Genomic DNA, 20,612 nt, shown 5'->3' with positions numbered 1-20,612 from the left:
GGGAAAAGAGAGGAGGGCAACCAGGATGACCAAGGGCCCAGAAACCAAGCTTCATGAGGAATTGAGGATGTTAAGTCTCCTCTTAACATGAGGCGACATGAGAGCAACCTTCAAATACCTGAAGGGCTGTCACAAGAAGGTGGCGCAAGCTTGTTTCCTGCTGTTCCAGAGGGTAGGACCCAAACCAACAGATTCAAATGACAAGAAGAACTTCTTGATGGTAACAGCTGTGCAGCTGCAGCAGACTCCCTTGGGAGGTTGTGGGCTCTTCCTTGGAGGTTTTTAAGCAGAAGTTGGACAGCCATCCGTCAGGGATGCTTCAGTTGCAATTCCTGCACTGCAGAGGGTTGGACTAGATGACCCTTGGGGTCCCTTCCAACTCTAGAATTCTGTGATTCTCTAAGGACCATAACTCAGAGCCACCTGATTCAGAAGGTTCAGTCTGCAACAGCATCTCCAGGTGGGGCTGTGAGAGACCCCTGCAGGGATCCCTGGAGAGCCTTTGCTGCAGGTCGGTTTGGACAATATTGAGCTGGATGGACCAAAGGATCTGACTAAGTACAAGGCAGCTTCTTGCATCCCTCATAGTACAAGAAACTAGAGTTCAAATCCTTGCTCAGTCATAAAGTTTCTGAGGAGATTTTGAGCTGGTAGGTCAAAATAAGTTTATTGTACTAATTGAAGGCCATGACAATTCCATACAATCATAATCAGTTTAAAATATGACTCGGACACCTGCAAATAAAAACAGCGAACATATAATGTGAGATATCTGATAACAGGGATGCCCCTGTTTCAGTTCAGTGCTCCAAATTCCCCTCACTTTTTCCAGCTATTTTACCCAGGTGCTTCTTCTCGATCTAGTTCCCAGTGCAGTGTGGTCCCTCAACAACCCCTGGACCCTCTCACTCAGAGACAGCCTGCTATCCTGCACAAAGGCTGTTAATGGGCAATGCATGTGCTTTATACAGAGAGGCTCGCCTTGCAGAGCTCTGTCCATCACAGCCTCCAGCACAACAACCGTTCCAGGCTGCCTTGCAGCGATGCCACCAGCACCTTCTGTTCTGACATTTCTGTTTGCACCCAGCTGCCCCAGTTCAAGTTCCTCCTCATTGCAACAGCAGCACGAGAGCAGTGGGCACCCCACCTAGAGCAGCACCATGCCTTTGAGCGCCTTCCAAATCCAGCTTTGCTGAGGCAGTTTCCAGTTCTCTTTTGTTATGGCCGGCAGCCAAAAGTTATGCAGATAATGTTGCTGCTGTTGCTGCAGTGGATCTTAGATCTGAGGTCAGCGTGCCTGATGGATGTGGGGAGCATTATGGAGGAAGAAAGCTTGATCCACCTGCTCTTTCTGCCTTCCTTGGCTGTCCTGGAGAGCTTGCAGTCGACTTTTCAACCCCAGGGTTTCCGAAGGACTCCGAGAAGCATCACCTCTCTTTGGACAAAAAGTCCCTGCCTTGGGAGGACTTGGAACTGGCTTGGATTTCTCCAGCTGGACTTCCTGCAGTCCTGCGTACCTTAAAGGTGTCGCAATGCCAAGTTCCCCTCAAACCTTCCCTGGCCTCCCATAGCAGAGGAAGGCCATTTCTCGCAGGGTGCCATTGCTTTGGCTGCCATCCTTCGCCATGGCAGGCAGACGACTCCCCCGCAGGAAGCTCTGGACGTGAATCTCAAGGGCAGAGCTGAAAGCCTTCTGACTGAATGGCATGCCAGCGAGCAGATTCCATGTTCCCCCGGCTGCACATCTCCTTCCAGTGGACCTGCCCCATCTCAGGGGCCACAGGACCGATCAGCACTCGGCCAACAGCGCAGCTGCGGGTGTAGAGGCGAGCCTGGGACGAGATGGAGGGGCAAACAGAGTCAGGAATAGTTGTGTGGGACCTTAGAGCTGCCCTATAGCAGGCCCAGCCCATCCTGAGACGGACTGAGGCAGCCATCGCGGGAGGTGGAATCCAAGCCCTGCCACCCCCACCCCCCGAACGAGTGAAGAGAACTGACTGTGGCTTCCAGCAGGGCTCTCTTGCTGGTGGCACCCCTCCCATGCACCCTCCCGCTGCTGCCAGAGAAGCAAGGACAAAGCGGCAATGACCTCCAGGTTCCGGCAAGATCCCCCAGACCCCATCAGATCCCACCAGAACCTAGAAGCCGCCACTGCCACCACGGGACCCTGGCAAGCAAAGTTGGGCAGAGGGGCACGGCAGCACCTTTCCATTCACCTCAGGGGTTTTTCTTGCCTATAGGAAATCTCAGCCCAAGCTTTTCCACCTACAAATTCCTTCTTGAGGAAGTGCACCCTCTTGTGTAAGTTGGCACAACAACAAGCAGGAATCGATGCATTGTTTTATTTCCTCCTTGGGCAGAAAGGATTCACTAGGTTCTCCTCCTTCTCCTCCTTTTATCCCTACAACAAGCCTGTGAAGTAGGTTAGGCTGAGGGTAAGTGAGCTTCATGGCAGAGTGGAGATTAGAACCCGGGTCTCTCCTAGGTCCTACTCTAACCACTGAACCACACTGTATTTCTAAAACCTCATTTCTCTTTAGCTCAACTCAATGGCTTAAGACATACCTCTTGACCCCAGCTTTTGACACTCAAAGAGCCTATTTTTAGGACCCCCAATATTTTTGTGACTGTAAATTGTTTGGAACTGTTTTTAACATTGTGTTTCAATGTTGTGACCTGCCCATGGACCTTAGGGTGAAGGGAGGACTTAAAAATCACAATAATAGATAAATAATAAATCTATACATTTGTACAACTGTTCAGCAAGTCCAGAAGTGTGGATCCAGAGTGGGCTGGGCTCAGCACTCAAGATCATTTGGGCCCAGGGAATTACCTGTGTGCCTGCACCTTTCAGGCCAACCCAGGATGCAAGCTGCTCTACCTTTGCTTACCTCTCCCCCACCCCACAATGGGCTAGGACAGGCTTCCTCAACCTCGGCCCTCCTGATGTTTTTGAGACTACAATTCCCATCATCCCTGACCACTGGTCCTGCTAGCTAGGGATCATGGGAGTTGTAGGCCAAATACATCTGGAGGGCCGAGGTTGAGGACGCCTGGGCTAGGAGAAGGTAAAGGGACCCCTGACCATTAGGTCCAGTCGTGGACAACTCTGGGGTTGCGGCGCTCATCTCGTTTTATTGGCCGAGAGAGCCGGTGTACAGCTTCCGGGTCATGTGGCCAGCATGACTAAGCCGCTTCTGGCAAAACCAGAGCAGAGCACGGAAACGCCGTTTACCTTCCCGCTGGAGCGGTACCTGTTTATCTACTTGCACTTTGACGTGCTTTCGAACTGCTAGGTTGGCAGGAGCAGGGACCGAGCAACGGGAGCTCACCCCATCGCGGGGATTTGAACCGCCGACCTTCCGATCGGCAAGTCCTAGGCTCTGTGGTTTAACCCACAGCGCCACCCGCGTCCCTAACATACTTTGGCTCAGATCTTCCATCCATTACCTGCATGACTGTGAACTCCAGGGACAACTGCTGTTCCTGGATGTCTCCGGCAGGTAAGCTGAAGAGGAACGGGGCATTCCACACGGGGTTGTAGCCCGCTATGGACTTGGTCTCCTTTGTGTCAATGACCTTTCCGTCGTGGCAGAGGTGGATCAGAACATAGTGGTCTAGAAAGAGGAAAAGCAGAGGACAAGGGATGGGAGATGCAGGACTCCTCAAGACGGACAGGTTTGTGCCTGACGGCTGGAAGAGGCACAGATGGTGACCCTTGGAGTCACTTCCAATTCCACCATTCTATGAAAGAAGGGAAACGAGAGAGATTCCTCTCCCCCCCCCAACTTTGATAGGTGGACAGGACTGCCACCACCTGATATAACCTGTCAAAGTTCAAAGAAAATTGCTGATTGGCATTAACAGCTGTCATCTTTGGAGATGTGCTTTCAGTGCCCATCTGTTGATCAGGAGCAGGGCCTGCAAGAAGCTCCCTATAATGGATCATCACCTGATCCATCAGTCCCAGGGAGCCCCTTGGTAGCCTCTGTGGAGGGAGAAAAGCTCCCCTAAGCTAGCATTTCCCACTCTGCAAAGAAAGGAGTTTCAAGCTGCAATTTCCAGAGTGGCTTAACAGTCCTGCCCTCTTCCTGGAGAACTCTGGGAAATGTAGTACTGTTAAGTACAGAAGAGGAGTCTCCGAACAACTCTCAGCACCCTTAACAAACTGCAGTTCCCAGGATTCTTTGGGGGAAGCCATGTGTGTTTAATGTGGTATCCTAATGCTTTAAATGCATAATGCAGACGGGGTCTGAGAGATCCCCATCTTAATTTGCTCACAGATTTTTAAAAAATGTGTGTGTATGCATACAGATTAAAATATGCAAATTTTGTGAAAATTTGTGTCCTGAGTCCTGTACCTAAATCTGTTAAGGTACTGAGCATTACCTGCACCAGATCCCAGTTTAAACACAGAATTATTACATGTGGAGATCACAGAGGAAGGCATATACAGGGAAGGGCCATAGCTCAGTGGCAGAACATCTGCTTTATATGTAGAATGTCCCAGGTTCAATCCCCGCTGGCTCCTCCAGGTAGGTCTGGCAGGGACTCCCTGCCTGAACCCTGGAGAGCTGCTGCCAGTCAGAGTAGACAACACTGAACTATAGGGAGCAATGGTCTGGCTCAGCAGAAAGCAGCTCCCCATGTTTGTGTGTTCCTATACATGCGTTGGTACCTGCATCCTACCTGGTGTTCCCAGCATCCGGCTGACGCGTCCCAGGTTCTCTGCTTTGCGGACCAGAACTTTGATGCGATTGGCCAGAGCTTGATACTGGAGCAGGAGGAAAAGCTGCCCCAGGGACTTGGGCTGGGAGAGCCAAGAGGCGGAGCTCACGTCCTGGGAACTGTGGCACTGAAGGAGGAGAGAATGAACACGTCATGACATAGATATACACATACACATACAGGAGATAGCCAGCTCCAGTTTTATATTTCACATGGATTTAAGAACCTAAGAAGAGCTGGATCAGGCCAGTGGATGCCCATCGAGTCCAGCATCCTCTTTGCACAGTGGCCAACCAGAAGCCTCAATGGGAATCCAGGAAGCAGGGTTCCAGAACAAGAGCAACTTTGCACATGTCACTTTGCGCTGCTTACGGCCTCTTTGTTGGAATGCCTGCGTGTCAAAGTCACTTGCCTAAGGCTTTAAAATGCTGTTTAGTTACAGTGATACCTCAGATTACATATGCTTCAGGTTACAGGCGCTTCAGGTTACAGACTCTGCTAACCCAAAAATAGTGCTTCAGGTTAAGAACTTTTTTTTCAGGATGAGAACAGAAATCGTGCAGTGGCAGCGGGAGGCCCCATAACCTAAAGCGGTGCTTCAGGTTAAGAACAGTTTCAGGTTAGGAAAAGTCCTCCGGAACGAATTCAATACTTAACCTGAGGTACCACTGTATTTCACTTATATAAAACTGCATGAGCCTGCCCTTCAGGGGCCCACATACCCCCCAGGGCAGCAGCCAACAGGGGTTGGAATCCAATAACATCTGGAGGGCCAGTTTCCTAACCCTGCTCTAAAGGGAACACCCACCCACCCACTATGGGCGTAGACACGGGGGGGGGGGAGCTGCCCCTCCCTAAATCAAGTAAATCATTACAAAATACATAACTAACTGAGGTTCTGCCCTCCCCTGGAAATAAATCCTGGCTACGCTCATGACACACATGCATACAAATAAAACCAGCCCTTACCCATCCAATGCAGGGTTTCTGCCTGGACACTGAGGGCCAGCGCTGAGAGCCTTCTGGCGGTTCCCTCGCTGCGAGAAGCCAAGTTACAGGGAGCCAGGCAGAGGGCCTTCTCGGTAGTGGCACCCGCCCTGTGGAACACCCTCCCACCAGATGTCAAAGAGAACAAAAACTGCCAGACTTTTAGAAGACATCTGAAGGCAGCCCTGTTTAGGGAAGCTTTTAATGTTTAATAGGTTATTGTATTTTAGTGTTTTGTTGGAAGCCGCCCAGAGTGGATGGGGAGGCCCAGCCAGATGGGCAGGGTATAAATATATTATTATTATTATTATTATTATTATTATTATTATTATTATTATTATTATTATTAAACTGTGCCCCATGGGCGACCAGCGGGATGTGAGCATTTGTGGTTGCAGGTGACCCACCCATCGCTCGGAATATTGGGGACTGGTTCTCAATTGCCTTTCTGTTGCTCCTTTTATTTCTTATATTACAATTTGAATTTTAGGGAACTACCATTGCTGCCCCAAGACCCTCAAGAGGTCCGCAGGCGGAGCGGGAATTGGGGGTCCCCGCCGGGCGGGAGGCGACGACTCCCTGGCCTCTGGGCGACGCGAGCCTCACCTTCCTGAGCGACAGCTCCTGGGCGAGCGCCGAGGGCGAGGCGCCCTGCTCGCCGGCCACCTGGGCGCAGGGGAACAGCACCTCGCCCACGAAGGCGTCCTTCCGACGGGCGAAAGCCCTGGCGTACACAGCGAGGCGCAGCGTCAGGCCCGGCAGCTCTTGGCGGGCGCAGCCGGGGAAGCGGAGCTGCTGGTGGAACTCGGGGTGGAGGCTCCTCCGGCGCCGGGCGGTGCGCTGCGGCTCCGCGGAGCCCGGCAGCAGGCGCGCCTCGACGTAGCAGCTGCGGCTGGCGCCGAGGCCCCCGGGCAAGTGGGCGACGCCGACGACGTTCACCGTGAGCGTGGCCTCCGGAGGAGAGTAGCCGACGGCGAAGTGCAGGCGAGGTCGCGGCTTGGCCTGGGCGGCGGCGGGCAGGAGCCCCGCGACGGGGCGCACGGCGAGGGGGCTGCTGTCTCCCGCGGCAATGGTGCTCCGGCGCTGCGGGCCCCGAGGGCGCTGGGCGGGCGGCGCGCTCAGCCCTGGCGGGACGACGAGGCTGGGCAGGGAGGCGCGGCCGCGCAGGAGGGCCGTCGGGGGGCTGCCGTCGGGCGAGGCCGGCGCACGAGCAGCTGCAGCAGGCAGGCTCTCCAGAAGCTGCCCCGCCAGCTGGGCATACTGTTGCTGGATGGGCACCGCCGTCGTCGGAGAGGGCAGAGCGGGGCCCAGATCCACCAGGGGGCGGCCCGACGCCTGCGCCTCGCCGCAATCCGGGCGCCGCGTCCTCCGCCGGTGCCAGCAAATCGCGCAGCCGAGGAGCAGGCAGAAGCAGAGCAGGCTCAGCCCGACGCCCAGGAATACCTGCAAGTGCACTGAGCAGAGGAGAGGAGGAGAATCATAGAATCTAGATTTGTAAGGGACCCCGAGGGTCATCTAGTCCAACCCCCTGCAATGCAAGAATCAGATCTACGCTGAAGCATCCCTGACAGATAGCCATCCAACCGCTGCTTAAAGCCCCCAGGGAATGAGTGTGCATTCCTTTCCGAGGGAGTCTTACCACCTGAAAGTTACTCAATGTTAAGTCCGAATTTTCTTTCTGTTTGCAGAAGAGGGTCGTATTGTGGGAAAAGCAACTGCAGAGCCTCAAGGGGGCAGGTCCCCGTTTCAGGGGAGGGCTCATCATGGGTCATCTATTTAATATATTTACTGCATTTATACCCCCACCTTTTTCTGCAAGTAGCTCAAGTTGGCTTACCTGGTTCTCCCTGCTTTCGAACCCTGGTCTCCCAGGTCCTAGTCTAACACTGTAATCTCTGCACCACCACTGGATCTCCATCTATGTTCTCACTTCTCCACTCACAAGTAAGGATGGCCAAGCATGTCCATTTGGGTTTTGCTCGGTTTTGCTTTTTTGTTTTCATTTGTAAGTTCTGTTCACATGTCCACATAAAGTTGCAGGTTTTTGAAGTATAACAAGACACCTTGAAAATTATTATGCAATCTGTATGCAGTTTTGCCTAACATGCACATTCCAAATGCAGCCAAATAAAGCTAAAGCTAAAGGGGCCCCTGACCGTTAAGTCCAGTTGTGGACGACTCTGGGGTTGCTTTACTGGCCAAGGGAGCTGGTGTTTGTCCGCAGACAGCTTCTGGGTCATGTGGCCAGCATGACTAAGCTGTTTCTGGCGAACCAAAGCAGCCCATGGAAACGCTGTTTACCTTTCCACCGTAGTGGTACCTATTTATCTACTTGCACGGGAGCTCACCCCGTCACAGGGATTCAAACCGCCAACCTTCCGATCGGCAAACCCTAGGCTCAGTGGTTTAGGCCACAGCACCACCCACGTCCCATAGCTGCACCATAGATCTGTATAATGACATTGCACTATCACTATCGGCAGCTTTGGAATGTGTGGATTAGGTAGTATCTCCTTTAAGTGTGAACTGGATTCCTCCCCATCTCTGCTCACAACAGCTGGAGCAGATTGGCAACAACAACTACCACTAAGGCTCAGAAGCGCAAGAGGGGCAGCTCAAAAGGAGAGTAGAGAAGGCAGGGAAGGGACCCCATCCCGACTCCCGCTCTCTCCAAAAGACGCCTGCAGAGCAGCTCTGGCCTGATGACATCAGTTCGACATGTTTGCTCAGGAGCTAAAATAAAGCCAGACTCTCCTCAAACCAGATAAACCCCAGGGAAAGAAAAGTTCTGCTTATCAGGCCTGCAGTTTTGCTGACACAGGGCTGTTGTGGAGCTAAGAGGCCCTTGCCTAGTCAAACAGCCCTTTGCAAAGCACTCAATCTGTGCTTGGCTTCCAGGTCAGTTGGCAGCTCACCCCAGAATATGTGTGTGTGTGTGTGTGTGTGAGAGAGAGAGAGAGAGAGAGAGAGAGAGAGAGAATGTTGCATTGTCCCGTGAGATGGGAGGAGGGAGGGCTGCAGCGCAAGGCTAGAGCGCATGTTTCGTATGTAGAAGCCCCTGGGCCAATCCCCTGCACCTCTAACAAAAACGGGGAAATAATTTTAGGGCTGGAAGGGATCCCAAGGGATCCCACTCAACCCCCGGCAGTGCAGGAACTTGCCAATGTTCCTTTCTTCGTCTCACATCCAGAACAGAGATCAGTCCAGAGAACACCGATAAATAGTGGCTGCTGCTGCTCCTGTTTGCAGACTGTGGCCCCCAGGATGTTGCTGGACTGTCTAGCTCTCATCAGCCCTGAGCACTGGGCACGCTGGTTGAGGTTAATGGCAGCTGGGAGCCTCACAACACCTGGAGATCTGTGTTAGAAGGCTGCCTTTGATTTTTAGAGCATATGACCCACAGCTGACTTTTTAATGCTTTCCTGCTCCCTGAAAAGGGATGGGAAATAGAACCAGATACCGTAAAATCATAGAATGGTAGTGGAAGTGTAAAGAAACTGAATGTACATTCTTTCACCTTTGGTGGACGTGCCCAAGGATTAAGGCTTTCTGGGAGATGATTTATAATGAAATGAAAAAGGTATTTAAATATACCTTCCTGAAGAAACCAGAGGCCTTTCTCCTGGGCATGGTCAGCCAATTGGTGCCAAAAAAGGACAGACCTTTCTTTATGTACGCCACAACAGCAGCAAGAATACTCATCACAAAGTACTGGAAGACACAAGATCTACCCACCCTGGAAGAATAGCAGATGAAGGTGATGGACTATATGGAACTGGCAGAAATGACTGGCAGAATCCGAGACCAGGGAGAAGAGTCGGTGGAAGAAGATTGGAAGAAGTTCAAAAATTATTTACAGAAACACTGTAAAATTAATGAATGTTAGAATGATGTTGGATAGAAACTAAGTGGTCTTTTGCTGTAATGCTATAAGGGAATATGAGAAAATGGTTATTAATAAGTATAAAAAAATTAATGTTATAATATTTAAAAATTGAAGATTAAGATGAATGAAGAGGGGAGGGATTTGCTGAATTAACAATTGGAACTGGAATACAGAAAAGGAAGGCGTGAGGAGCTCCGGGAAATAAGCAAATGAAAAATATGTGATAGAAAGATGGAACTGTTTTTTAACTATTTTTATTTTGTATTTTTCTTTTTTCTTCTTATTTTGTATTTTTTTTGAAAATCTTAATAAATATCTTATTTAAAAAAACACCATAGAATGGTAGGACAGGAAGGGAACCCAAGGGTCATCTAGTCCAACCCCCTGCAACGCGGGAATCAAATATCCTAATGCCAACAATGTGATGTAGTAGCAACAGGCCCCACCTGCACTATACTTTGAAAACAGTATGGTATCCTTGACAAAGCAAACAAACAGCTATGACTTCCACCAAGGAATCTGGTAGTTTGCTAAGGGTGCTGAGAGTAGCAGGCAGCCCCCTCCCTCCGCCCCCTCACAGAGGTGCAAGTCCCAAAGTGGTTTAACAGTCCAGCCCTCTTCCTAGGGAACTCTGGGTCGGACCCATCTGGGGCCTTATCTACCTTATACCCTTGAAGCAATATTTTTGAGGAGCCATGGAAACCCAAACAACCCTGGGAATGGCAGTTGGCTCAGGGTGCTGGGGCTAAAGGTTAGACCGTGTCCATTTTTTTACTGAGCATTGATTCTAATTTGTTTAGACTGGTGACTGGGAGTGGCCGCCGAGACCATATAACACCGGTCTTGAAAGACCTACATTGGCTCCCAGTACGTTTCCGAGCACAATTCAAAGTGTTGGTGCTGACCTTTAAAGCCCTAAACGGCCTCGGTCCAGTATATCTGAAGGAGCGTCTCCACCCCCATCGTTCTACCCAGACACTGAGGTCCAGCACTGAGGGCCTTCTGGCGGTTCCCTCACTGCGAGAGGCCAAGTTACAGGGAACCAGGCAGAGGGCTTTCTCGGTAGTGGCGCCCTCCCTGTGGAACGCCCTCCCACCAGATGTCAAAGAGAACAACAACTACCAGGCTTTTAGAAGACATCTGAAGGCAGCCCTGTTTCGGGAAGCTTATAATGTTTGATGTATTATAGTATTTTAATATTCTTTTGGAAGCCGCCCAGAGTGGCTGGGGAGGCCCAGCCAGATGGGCGGGGTATAAATAATAAATTATTATTATTATTATTATTATTATTATTATTATTATTATTATTATTATTTACAGGGTGGTTATATGACAATGACTGCTCACCCTGATTTGCTTGCAGGGTGGGTGGTCTCTCCATTAGTCACTTGTTCATCCCACACACTTTGCAATGCATCTTCACACCACTTTCCAAACTGCCCAAGGCCAGAGTGCTTTAGTCCCCTTTCAACGCACAAAGCTAAGACACAAATCCCTCCTCCTGCAAAATGCTGTTGCTCCAGATTCACCCATACAAAGGATAATCATCCGCAGAATGCCCACCCCACAGGCTTAAAAGGCACTTTTGTGCCACGTTAGCAGCCATGCCTTCTCCCAAAGAATCCTGGGAACCGTAGTTTGTTGAAGGTGCTGAGAGCTGTTAAAAGATAAGATAAGATAACCATTAGCTCCAGTCGTGGCCGACTCTGGGGTTGCGGCGCTCGTCTCGCTTTATTGGCCGAGGGAGCCGGCGTACAGCTTCCGGGTCATGTGGCCAGCATGACTAAGTCGCTTCTGGCGAACCAGAGCAGCACACGGAAACGCCATTTACCTTCCTGCAGGAACGGTACCTATTTATCTACTTGCACTTTGACATGCTTTCGAACTGCTAGGTTGGCAGGAGCTGGGACCGAGCAACGGGAGCTAACCCAGCTGTGGAGATTCGAACCGCCAACCTTCTGATTGGCAAGTCCTAGACTCTGTGGTTTAACCCACAGGAGACCCCTATTCTCACAGTGCTACAGTTTCCGTGTGCTGCTCTGGTTTGCCAGAAGCGGCTTAGTCCTGCTGGCCACATGACCCGGAAGCTGTACGCCGGCTCCCTCGGCCAATAAAGCGAGATGAGCGCCGCAACCCCAGAGTCGGCCACGACTGGACCTAATGATCAGGGGTCCCTTTACCTTTTTTACAATCTCCTTAGGAAACTATAGTTCCCATGATGCTTCGGGGAGGGGGTGAGGATGAAGGAGGAGGAGGAGGGCATACTCACCATGCTGATGTTTGTCTAGCAGTACCTGGACCAGCAGCCACAGGAAGAGGAGGATCACCAACCCTTCAATCATCCCCTTGCAGAAGAAAAAGATGATGGACTGGCAGAGGGAGAGAGCTGGGAAGATGTGGTCCTTGAAGAGCGCCATCCCCTGCCTTGCCCCAGATGGGAGTGAGAGCCCCAGGAGGGTCCTTGCTCACCTGAGCCAGGCACTTGGGGCGGACAGAGGAGGACAGTGGAGATCAGCCATGGAAGAAGAGCAGGGCGGCAGCAGCAGCCAGGGAGAGCTCTGCGGCAGAACCTGGCAGGCAGGAGAGGTAGAAGCAAGGTCCCTGGGGGGACGGAGGAAAGGGGCTCGTGGGGCGCAAAGGATCTAGCATCCCCGGAGCCTGCCTGACAGTGTGCAAGTCAACGCGTCTCTCTTTAAATAATCCAGAGCTCTGCAGGCAGATCCTCCGGTTCACACCACATCTATTCCGGTCCGCTTGAGGCAACCGGCAGTGACCCCCTTTCCTTCCTCCCCCCCGCCCCATACGGGTTGCCATTCCGCATCAGGAGCAACAAGACCAGCCACGCAGAATGTCATCTGCCTTGCAGGGCAGGCACATTATTGGAAGGCCCATGACCTCCCCAAAGGTGGGCTCCTTGCGAAACAGAGAAGGAGGTATAAATAGATCCAGGGCGAGAGATGCCGTCCGCTTCGTAGATCTTGCAGGCAAGAGATGGTGATGTGGTAAGACAGCTGTGAAGATCAACCTCGCCTTTCTGATAGGGAAGGCAGCTCTTTGATCTCTCACTTTTGTCTTTGGTGTTGAGAGAGCTGCCATGTAGATGATCATGCGCAGGGGGCGTTTTACTCCACAGAGATTACTCACCCGAGCAGAATTAGAATGGTAGTTGAACATGTAACTTCATGTAGGGATATCTTGTACTGCAATACCTGTCCCTGCAGTGCTTCCTATAATGTTCATCAAAGCCCATGCCCATCCAGCGAAGGCCCCTTGCAATGTTAGTTAAAAGCTTCCCATTTGCAGCTTCTACCCCTTTTGTTGGGGGGCAACAGCATGAAAGATGAATAGCTTATTGGTCCCTCGCATCATCCATTAGCCCCTGTTTCTGTAGCAGGGGTGAATTACTGCTTTCCACTATGTTTTGTTTGTTTGTAGTGAAACAGTGTTATTTCTCATCTAAGAATGAAAACCATTTTTCACTGCACCCAGGAGGAGGCCCTGAAAGGGCCTCACTGCATGGCCCCAATCCACACTGAACACGTGATGCCTGGGGGATGTTGCGCATCATCTATGTGTGACGCAAGTGTGTCACAACATCACATGTCTCCCGACACTACGCAGCCTGGTGCAGCCTTCTGCAATGTTCTGCCAGCCCCCCCTCAATATTGAGGGGCTGGGCCCCCTTCAAACAAATATTAAGGGGGCAGGAGACACCTCCGCCCCCTAGAGCTGGCATACCTGACCTCCCGGTAAGCAGCAAAACGCCACCAAACTCTCAGTCCTTTGCAGGAGGGATTCAAGTGCACAGCAGAACTTTAGGTTTGTGCGTTTCAAGTGGATGCAAGCTGAACAGGGCATTTTGCGGAATAGAGAGTGGCAGGGAAATGCCCTAAAAAGTGTGGAGCAAATGAATGACTAAGAGGAAGCAAATCGGGATGAAGGCAGGACATATTCGCGTTGTGTGCCCTTTTCACAAAAAATCATAATGCTCAGTAAAAGACAGGGCAAGCTTTGGGCCAGCAAATCAGGGTGGATGCTAAGAAACAGGTACTAAGGGAACGTATTACCTCTCAGGGTGGGGCTGCCTGCTAATACAGACACTTTGGGGACTGGTATCCTCAGAAATATTCAAAATAATTTGGGAGCTCCTGCAGTTCTCCCTCCATTCTTGTTTATTATGCAGTGGTACTTTGGGTTACAGATGCTTCAGGTTACAGACTCCGCTAGCCCAGAAATAGTACCTCGGGTTAAGAACTTTGCTTCAGGATGAGAACAGAAATCGTGCGGCGGCAGCGGGAGGCCCCATTAGCTAAAGTGGTGCTTCAGGTTAAGAACAGTTTCAGGTTAAGAACAGACCTCCAGAACGAATTAAGTTCTTAACCTGAGGTACCACTGTACCTCTTCAAAGGCTCGTCTCTCTTTAGCTCAAACCTGGAAGGTCTTAAAGGACCCACCCCCAGATTTATGGCCCAACAACGTTTGGCGAATGGCCATCGCTGAGAAAATAACACTCGTTTTAAAGTGATAAACAGAAAAATGGATAAACTTTATGCACTATGATGGCCTTTTGTTCTCCTGGAGAAGAAGAGGCTGAGAGGTGATCTGAAGGTCACAGGACAAGCTTGTTTTCTCCTGCTCTGGAGGGTAGGACCAGAACCAATGGATTCAAATTGCAAGACGGGAGATTCCAACTAAAGATTGGGAAGAACGTTTGAAGGTAAGAGCTGTCGGGCGTTGAAGTGGACTCTCTGTCATGGGTGGATGGCTGTCTGTCGGGGGTTCTTTTCCGACAATTCCTGCGTTGCACTGGGTCAGGCTAGACGGCCCTTGGGTTCCCTTCCAGCTCTACAGTTCTCTGATTCTATTTGCTTATCATCCGCAGGGCGAAAGGCTCCCCGTCCTGGCCTACTGGATTGCAGCAGTGGGGGACACGGCCAAGGGCATGCCAGAAAGGGTGGCTCAGAGCCAAGAAGTCTGACGCTGGCATGTTTCCGCCGCCTTGGCTTTTCCAAGGGCGTGTGCAGACCAGCAGCCGAGGTGCAGGTGCCCTTTTTTCAAATTTTAACTAGTAGATTTGTTTTATTCCTATTTAATTTAAACCCTGCCACTTCCCCAAATTTCTGAATATTTTCTATCACTTTAGGGAGTGAAGTTTTTGGATCTTCTACTGTTATCACTAAGTCATCTGCATATGCTTTTAGTTTAAACTCACTTTCCCCAGTTTTTACACCTGTGATCTCTTTATCTGCTCTTATGTTTCTGGCAAGTACTTCCCGTACCAGGATGAACAACAATAGTGATAGTGGGCATCCTTGTCTAGTTCCTTTTTGTATCTGACATTCGTCCGTTATCACCTGATTTATAATTAATTTTGCTTTTTGTTCCGAGTAAATTGCTGGTATTCCCTATAGAAATTTAGAGCCACATTTAATTTCTTCAAGCAGCTTTGTCATGAATTTCCAAGAGACGTTGTCAAAGGCTTTTCCAGCATCTATAAACATCATTGCTGCTTCCTTTTCATTTTTGACCTCTAGGTATTCTATTATATTCACAATATTCCTTATATTCTCCTTCATTTGTCTACCTGGAAGAAACCCTGCCTGATCTTGATATATATACTCATTTAACATTTTTTTCAATCTGCTAATATTTTTGCAAACAATTTGTAATCATTGTTCAACAGGGAAATAGTAGCGCCTGAGCAGTGGACAATGGTCCGAAGCAGAGCCCATTTATTTTTAGCTTATCTGAAAATCTACAACCATACAGATTAAGATTGTCAATGATTGTTCCCGTGTGCTCCGAGGCCAAGAGAAAATGTTCCAATAAAAAAGATATTTCACTTGCAGTTTCCAAGCTGCCGCGGTGGCAACGTCCTTGACTGGGTCTGGAGGGCTGACCTGAGATAACCCTGGGCCAGCTTTCCCTCTACGTCCTGCCCCTCCCTTGGGCTGCTCTAGGGGAGCATGATGTGGGACATGTCATGGTGACCCCAAGGACCTTTTCATCCATCCCTAATGGAGGTGGAGGAGGAGACCGGAGAGGAAGAGCACTAGTTCCACAGCATCTTCAATGTGCCCAAACCCACATTGGGCCCCTGACCATGAGGTCCAGTCGTGACCAACTCTGGGGTTGCGGCGCTCATCTCGCTTTACTGGCTGAGGGAGCCGGCGTACAGCTTCCGGGTCATGTGGCCAGCATGGCTAAGCCGCTTCTGGTGAACCAGAGCAGCGCACGGAAACGCCGTTTACCTTCCCGCCGGAGCGGTACCTATTTATCTACTTGCACTTTGACGTGCTTTCGAATTGCTAGGTTGGCAGGAGCAGGGACTGAGCAACGGGAGCTCACCCCATCGCAGGGATTCGAACTACCGAACTTCTGATCGGCAAGTCCTAGGCTCTGTGGTTTAACTCACAGCGCCACACGTGTCCCTGAAGTACAGCTATTAATCCCGTGAAATAAGCAGACAGGGCCAGCCCGCCCATGAGGCAAGGTGAGGTGACTGCTTCAGGCAACAGGGGTGGCAGATCCAGCCTCCAAGGTGTGCATCACTCGCTGCCACTCCTTGGAGGCTGGAACTGACTCCTCAGCAGCCCCACCTGTGCTTCCTCTACAGCACCTCTAGGCAAATCGGAGGCACTGCTGGTCCGAGGGAAGATATGGCAGGGGCTGCTCTCTGGGCTTCCCTGGCTTTGCACCCAGCCAGCATGATTCAGAGTGGGTCCCTTTCCCTTCATACTAACAATGGCCTTTGATTTCCACTTCAGCTATCAGGTAAGGTTGATTACCTAGTGGTGCAGCAATAAAATTGCTAGCCCATTTTCTAAGCTAAGCAGGGTCTCTGGTATGTTTTAAAATTGGATAAGTGGCCATGTGTAATTCTATGGGGAAGAAGATGAGAAAGGAGGAGGAGAGGAAATTTCCCCACGGTGGCCAGGAAGATCGTTTTGGGAGGCCCACATGCAGTCCAGGAAACCAGCAAGCCTCTCCTGACCTGGCCAAGGGTAAGGTAAAGGGACCCCTGACCATTAGGTCCAGTCGTGACCGACTCTGGGGTTGCGGCGCTCATCTCACTTTATTGGCCAAGGGAGCCGGCGTCCAGCTTCTGGGTCATGTGGCCAGCATGACTAAGCCGCTTCTGACGAACCAGAGCAGCGCACAGAAACGCCGTTTACCTTCCCGCCGGAGCGGTACCTATTTATCTACTTGCACTTTGACGTGCTTTCGAACTGCTAGGTTGGCAGGAGCAGGGACTGAGCAACGGGAGCTCACCCCGTCGTCACAAGTCCTAGGCTCTGTGGTTTAACCCACAGCGCCACCCGCGTCCCCTGGCCAAGGGTCCCCTGCAGTAAATTGCCTCTGAACCTGGATGTGCTATTTAGCTCTCAGGGCTAGGAAGAACAGTGACTTTTTTATTCCTGAATTTATATGCAGCTGAATTCTAGATCAGTCCCTAAGCGTTTTACGAAAAAAGACAACAAAATCTGTCTGTCTGTGTCTATGAATGATACACAATGGGGACCCCAGACTACGTTTTTATTGTGCTTTTGTGATTGTGCTCGGGATAGTTTTGAGGCAGTTCAGCATGATCCCATTTTGAATAGTGGGCTCCTCTTCTTTGGAGGTTTTCAAGCAGAGTTTGGAGGCCGTCTGTCAGGAATTCTTTAACTGAAATTCCTGCATTGCAGGGGGTTAGACTAGATGACCCCTGGAGTCTCTTCCAACTTTACAGTTTCATGATTCCATCAGGATCACAAAACAACTGTTAAAGCGGAAATCATGTGTGGGCGGTCTGGAATAAATCCATCAGTCCCAGAGGTCCCCTATCCGTGCTCTCATGTTGGGGCCTTGTGACCTCAACATTCTCTAACCCCCTACAGACCACACACACAACTGATACACTTTTCCTTCCTCCACCGATAATTCTGAAAACTGCAGTTTGTTAAGGATCCTGGAAATTATAGTTCTTTGTGTGGGTGAACTACAGCTCCTTTTTTGGAGGGGAGGAAATGTGCTTTAAATGTATGGTGAGTGTACAGGAGTAAGAAGGTATGGGAGAACTGAAACAGATTTGTGTCACTTGTAAGTTTGTGATATTAATTTATTACATTTGGTTTGGGTTTGAAATTCTGCTCCTATATGTTTGGCTGCAGATATGCCTCTGTTTTTGTTTTAATTAGCATCTGGTATTATATTTTGTTGTGTTTTCTCATAAGTAAATATATCACAAGTAAATAATAAGCAAAAACCTGGGGACCCCCCCCCTCAAATTAATAAATAACTGTAGGGTGCTACCGCTGCCTCCCAACTTGCCTGGGATCCTGCAGCCAGCAGCAGCCTCTTGGCTGCAACCCCTCTGCGGCCCCCTCCTTCCCATCCCTCTGAACAAAGCTCCTTGCTGTTCTGCTGGGAGAAGGGCCCTGCTCTCCCCACAAGCAAACAAAAGAGGCTCAGAGAGGAAATCAACTGGCCTCCTGCAGCCGCTCCTCAGCATCCCTCCTCCGCTGCCCACCTTTGCTGCAAGGGGAGGGCTATAACTCAGCGCTGGAGCACCTGGTCTGCATGCAGGAGGCTCAGTCCCCAGGAGCAGAATCTCCAGGTGGGGCTGGGAAGTCAGTCCCCTGCCTCAAACCCTGGAGAGTCGTTGCTGCCAGCTAGAGTAGACAGCACTGGTCTGAGTCCGTATCAGGCGCCTTTAAGTGAGCTACAAGCAGGCTGGTGACACTGTTTCGGGGTCTCTGAATTTTTGCTTCCTTGGTTGCAAGGCAGTTCTCCAACCAACTACAGTGGTACCTCGGGTTACATACACTTCAGGTTACAGACGCTTCAGGTTACAGACTCCGCTAACCCAGAAATAGTACCTCGGGTTAAGAACTTTGCTTCAGGATGACAACAGAAATCGGGCTCCGGCGGCGCTGCGGCAGCAGGAGGCCCCACTAGTTAAAGTGGTGCTTCAGGTTAAGAACAATTTCAGGTTAAGAACAGACCTCTGGAACGAATTAAGTTCTTAACCTGAGGTGCCACTGTAAAATCCTGGTGCACTTTTCACGTAACTCAAATTCTTCTTTCTTGCAAAGTGATGTGGAAAACAGAACCCAAGAGTGGAAAATGGCCCAAGGCCTTTGCACTTCATTTGAAAAGAACCTTGTGCCCCAATAAGGGTCGCTGCCCTTCCTCTCCCCCATCCGCCCCCCACAATGCCCCGCAAACCAGGCCTGTTAGTTCCCACTTACCTGCCTCCACAGCCTTGCTCCCAAAGTGAGCTGGGAGGATGGAGGCGTCCTGGAGCGGCCCTGGCAGTGCTGGCATGGAGGCGCCTGGCAGGAACCAAGGGAAAGTGCCCAAAGCGTCACTGTGGAGAGGTTGAGGAGGAAAAAGAAAGAAGTGCTAGGTCCCCAGCTGGGAGCCCCTTAGAACTGGCAGTAAGGTTTGCAGACGGCAGGTGCCTGTCGCTGGCAGCGCTGGAGAGCGGGGTGGCATTGGCAGGGTTGATAAACAGAAGCCAATAAAGCTCTCTAAGCCCACAAAGCTGAGCAAACAGGTGGAAAAAAAATAATATTCTGGAGTGTTTACTCCCCTTCTAATCCAGGGAAAGGGCGGGCTCCCAAAGCAGAGGGTGGGAGGGAGGATGCCAGAACAGCGGTGGAGTCAAAGCCCATTCTTAAGTGTTTGCTGCCAGGGAATGTGGTGTTTGAGAGGCAGGATGGCAGGAGGGGCAGGCCCAGCGCGAGGGGAATGCAAGAGGGCAGTGGCCAGTGACGGACAGGCCTGTCCACTTGGGTTCTCAGTTTTCCAATCTTCAATTCAGTTTCTCCACATTTGTGCAGCTACCCGGCTCAATCAGCTCTGCTCTGCCTCTGCAGTTGGAGGTTGCAGTGCTTCTAAATACAGTGGTACCTCGGGTTAAGAACTTAATTCGTTCTGGAGATCTGTTCTTAACCTGAAGCAGGTTCTTAAACTGTTCTTAACCTGAAGCACCACTTTAGCTAATGGGGCCTCCTGCTGCCGCCGCGCACCCATAGCACGATTTCTGGTCTCATCCTGAAGCAAAGTTCTTAACCTGAAGAACTTTTTCTGGGTTAGCAGAGTCTGTAACCTGAAGCATATGTAACCCGAGGTACCACTGTACAGTGATACCTCGGGTTAAGAACTTAATTCGTAGTGGTCCGTTCTTAACCTGAAGCACCACTTTAGCTAATGGGGCCTCCCGCCGCCACCGCATGATTTCTGTTCTCATCCTGAAGCAAAGTTCTTAACCCGAGATACTATTTCTGGGTTAGAGGAGTCTGTAACCTGAAGCATCTGTAAACCGAGGTACCACTGCTGGAAACCACAGGAGGGAAAGTGTTGCTCACGTCTTGCTTGCTGGTTTCCCTTTGGGACATCTGGTTGTCCACTGTGAGAACAGCATCCAGGACTAGGTCGGCCATTGGCCTGATCTGGCCGGCTTTCCTTATGCTCTTATATGTGTTTTAAAGTCCTTGTGAAAATGCACCAGCATCTTAGTGCACATTTCACCTAAAAGGCACATTTTTTGGAAGCAATTTTGCCTAAAGCACATATTTTTGCAAAGCACCCCCCTCCTGCCAAATATACCGTATTTTTCGCCCCATAGGACACACTTTTTCCCCTCCAAAAATGAAGGGGAAATCTGGGTGCGTCCTATGGGGCGAATGCAGGCTTTCGCTGAAGCCTGGAGAGCGAGAGGCATCGGTGCGCACCGACCCCTCTTGCTCTCCAGGCTTCAGGAAGCTATCCGCAAGCCTTGCAAGCCCGGTGGGAGTACTCGCGGGCTCACAAGGCTTGCGGGCAGCAGCCTGCAGCCCCCGCGAGTGTCTGCAAGCCTCGCGCGCCAGGCAGGAGGTCCCGCCGGGTGCGCGAGGCTTGGGGCGGCAGCCTGTCGTCCGAAGCACGGGGAGCCCTCCGGAGGGCTCCCCCTGCTTCAGGCGAGTGTCTGCAAGCCTCGCGCACCCAGCAGGAGGTCCCACCGGGTGCGCAAGGCTTGGGGCGG

General features: G+C 50.9%; 1 protein-coding gene and 1 long non-coding RNA gene across 2 annotated transcripts; one reads left to right on the top strand and one right to left on the bottom strand.

Annotated features, from left to right (window-relative positions):
• Window positions 1–655: 655 nt before the first annotated feature.
• On the bottom strand, window positions 656–19,290 carry LOC310686638 (synaptotagmin-5-like). Its single transcript, XM_083460550.1, has 5 exons — window positions 18,835–19,290; window positions 6,322–7,169; window positions 4,690–4,855; window positions 3,451–3,617; window positions 656–1,832 (listed from the first exon to the last, which is right to left on the bottom strand). Exons 1-5 carry the CDS (start codon window positions 18,908–18,910, stop codon window positions 1,671–1,673), a joined length of 1,419 nt encoding a protein of 472 aa, XP_083316676.1. The 5' UTR covers window positions 18,911–19,290; the 3' UTR covers window positions 656–1,670.
• LOC310686678 lies at window positions 11,893–15,449 on the top strand. Its single transcript, XR_014516040.1, has 2 exons — window positions 11,893–14,318; window positions 14,484–15,449. It is a non-coding gene; the product is annotated as an uncharacterized lncRNA (long non-coding RNA).
• Window positions 19,291–20,612: the final 1,322 nt, after the last annotated feature.

The sequence above is a fragment of the Podarcis liolepis genome, assembly GCF_965112155.1.
Source record: "Podarcis liolepis genome assembly, chromosome: 9".
Taxonomy (NCBI): Eukaryota; Metazoa; Chordata; class Lepidosauria; order Squamata; family Lacertidae; genus Podarcis; species Podarcis liolepis.
The sequence above is the reverse complement of the archived record's forward strand: the minus strand, read 5'-3'. Positions and strand labels throughout refer to the sequence as shown.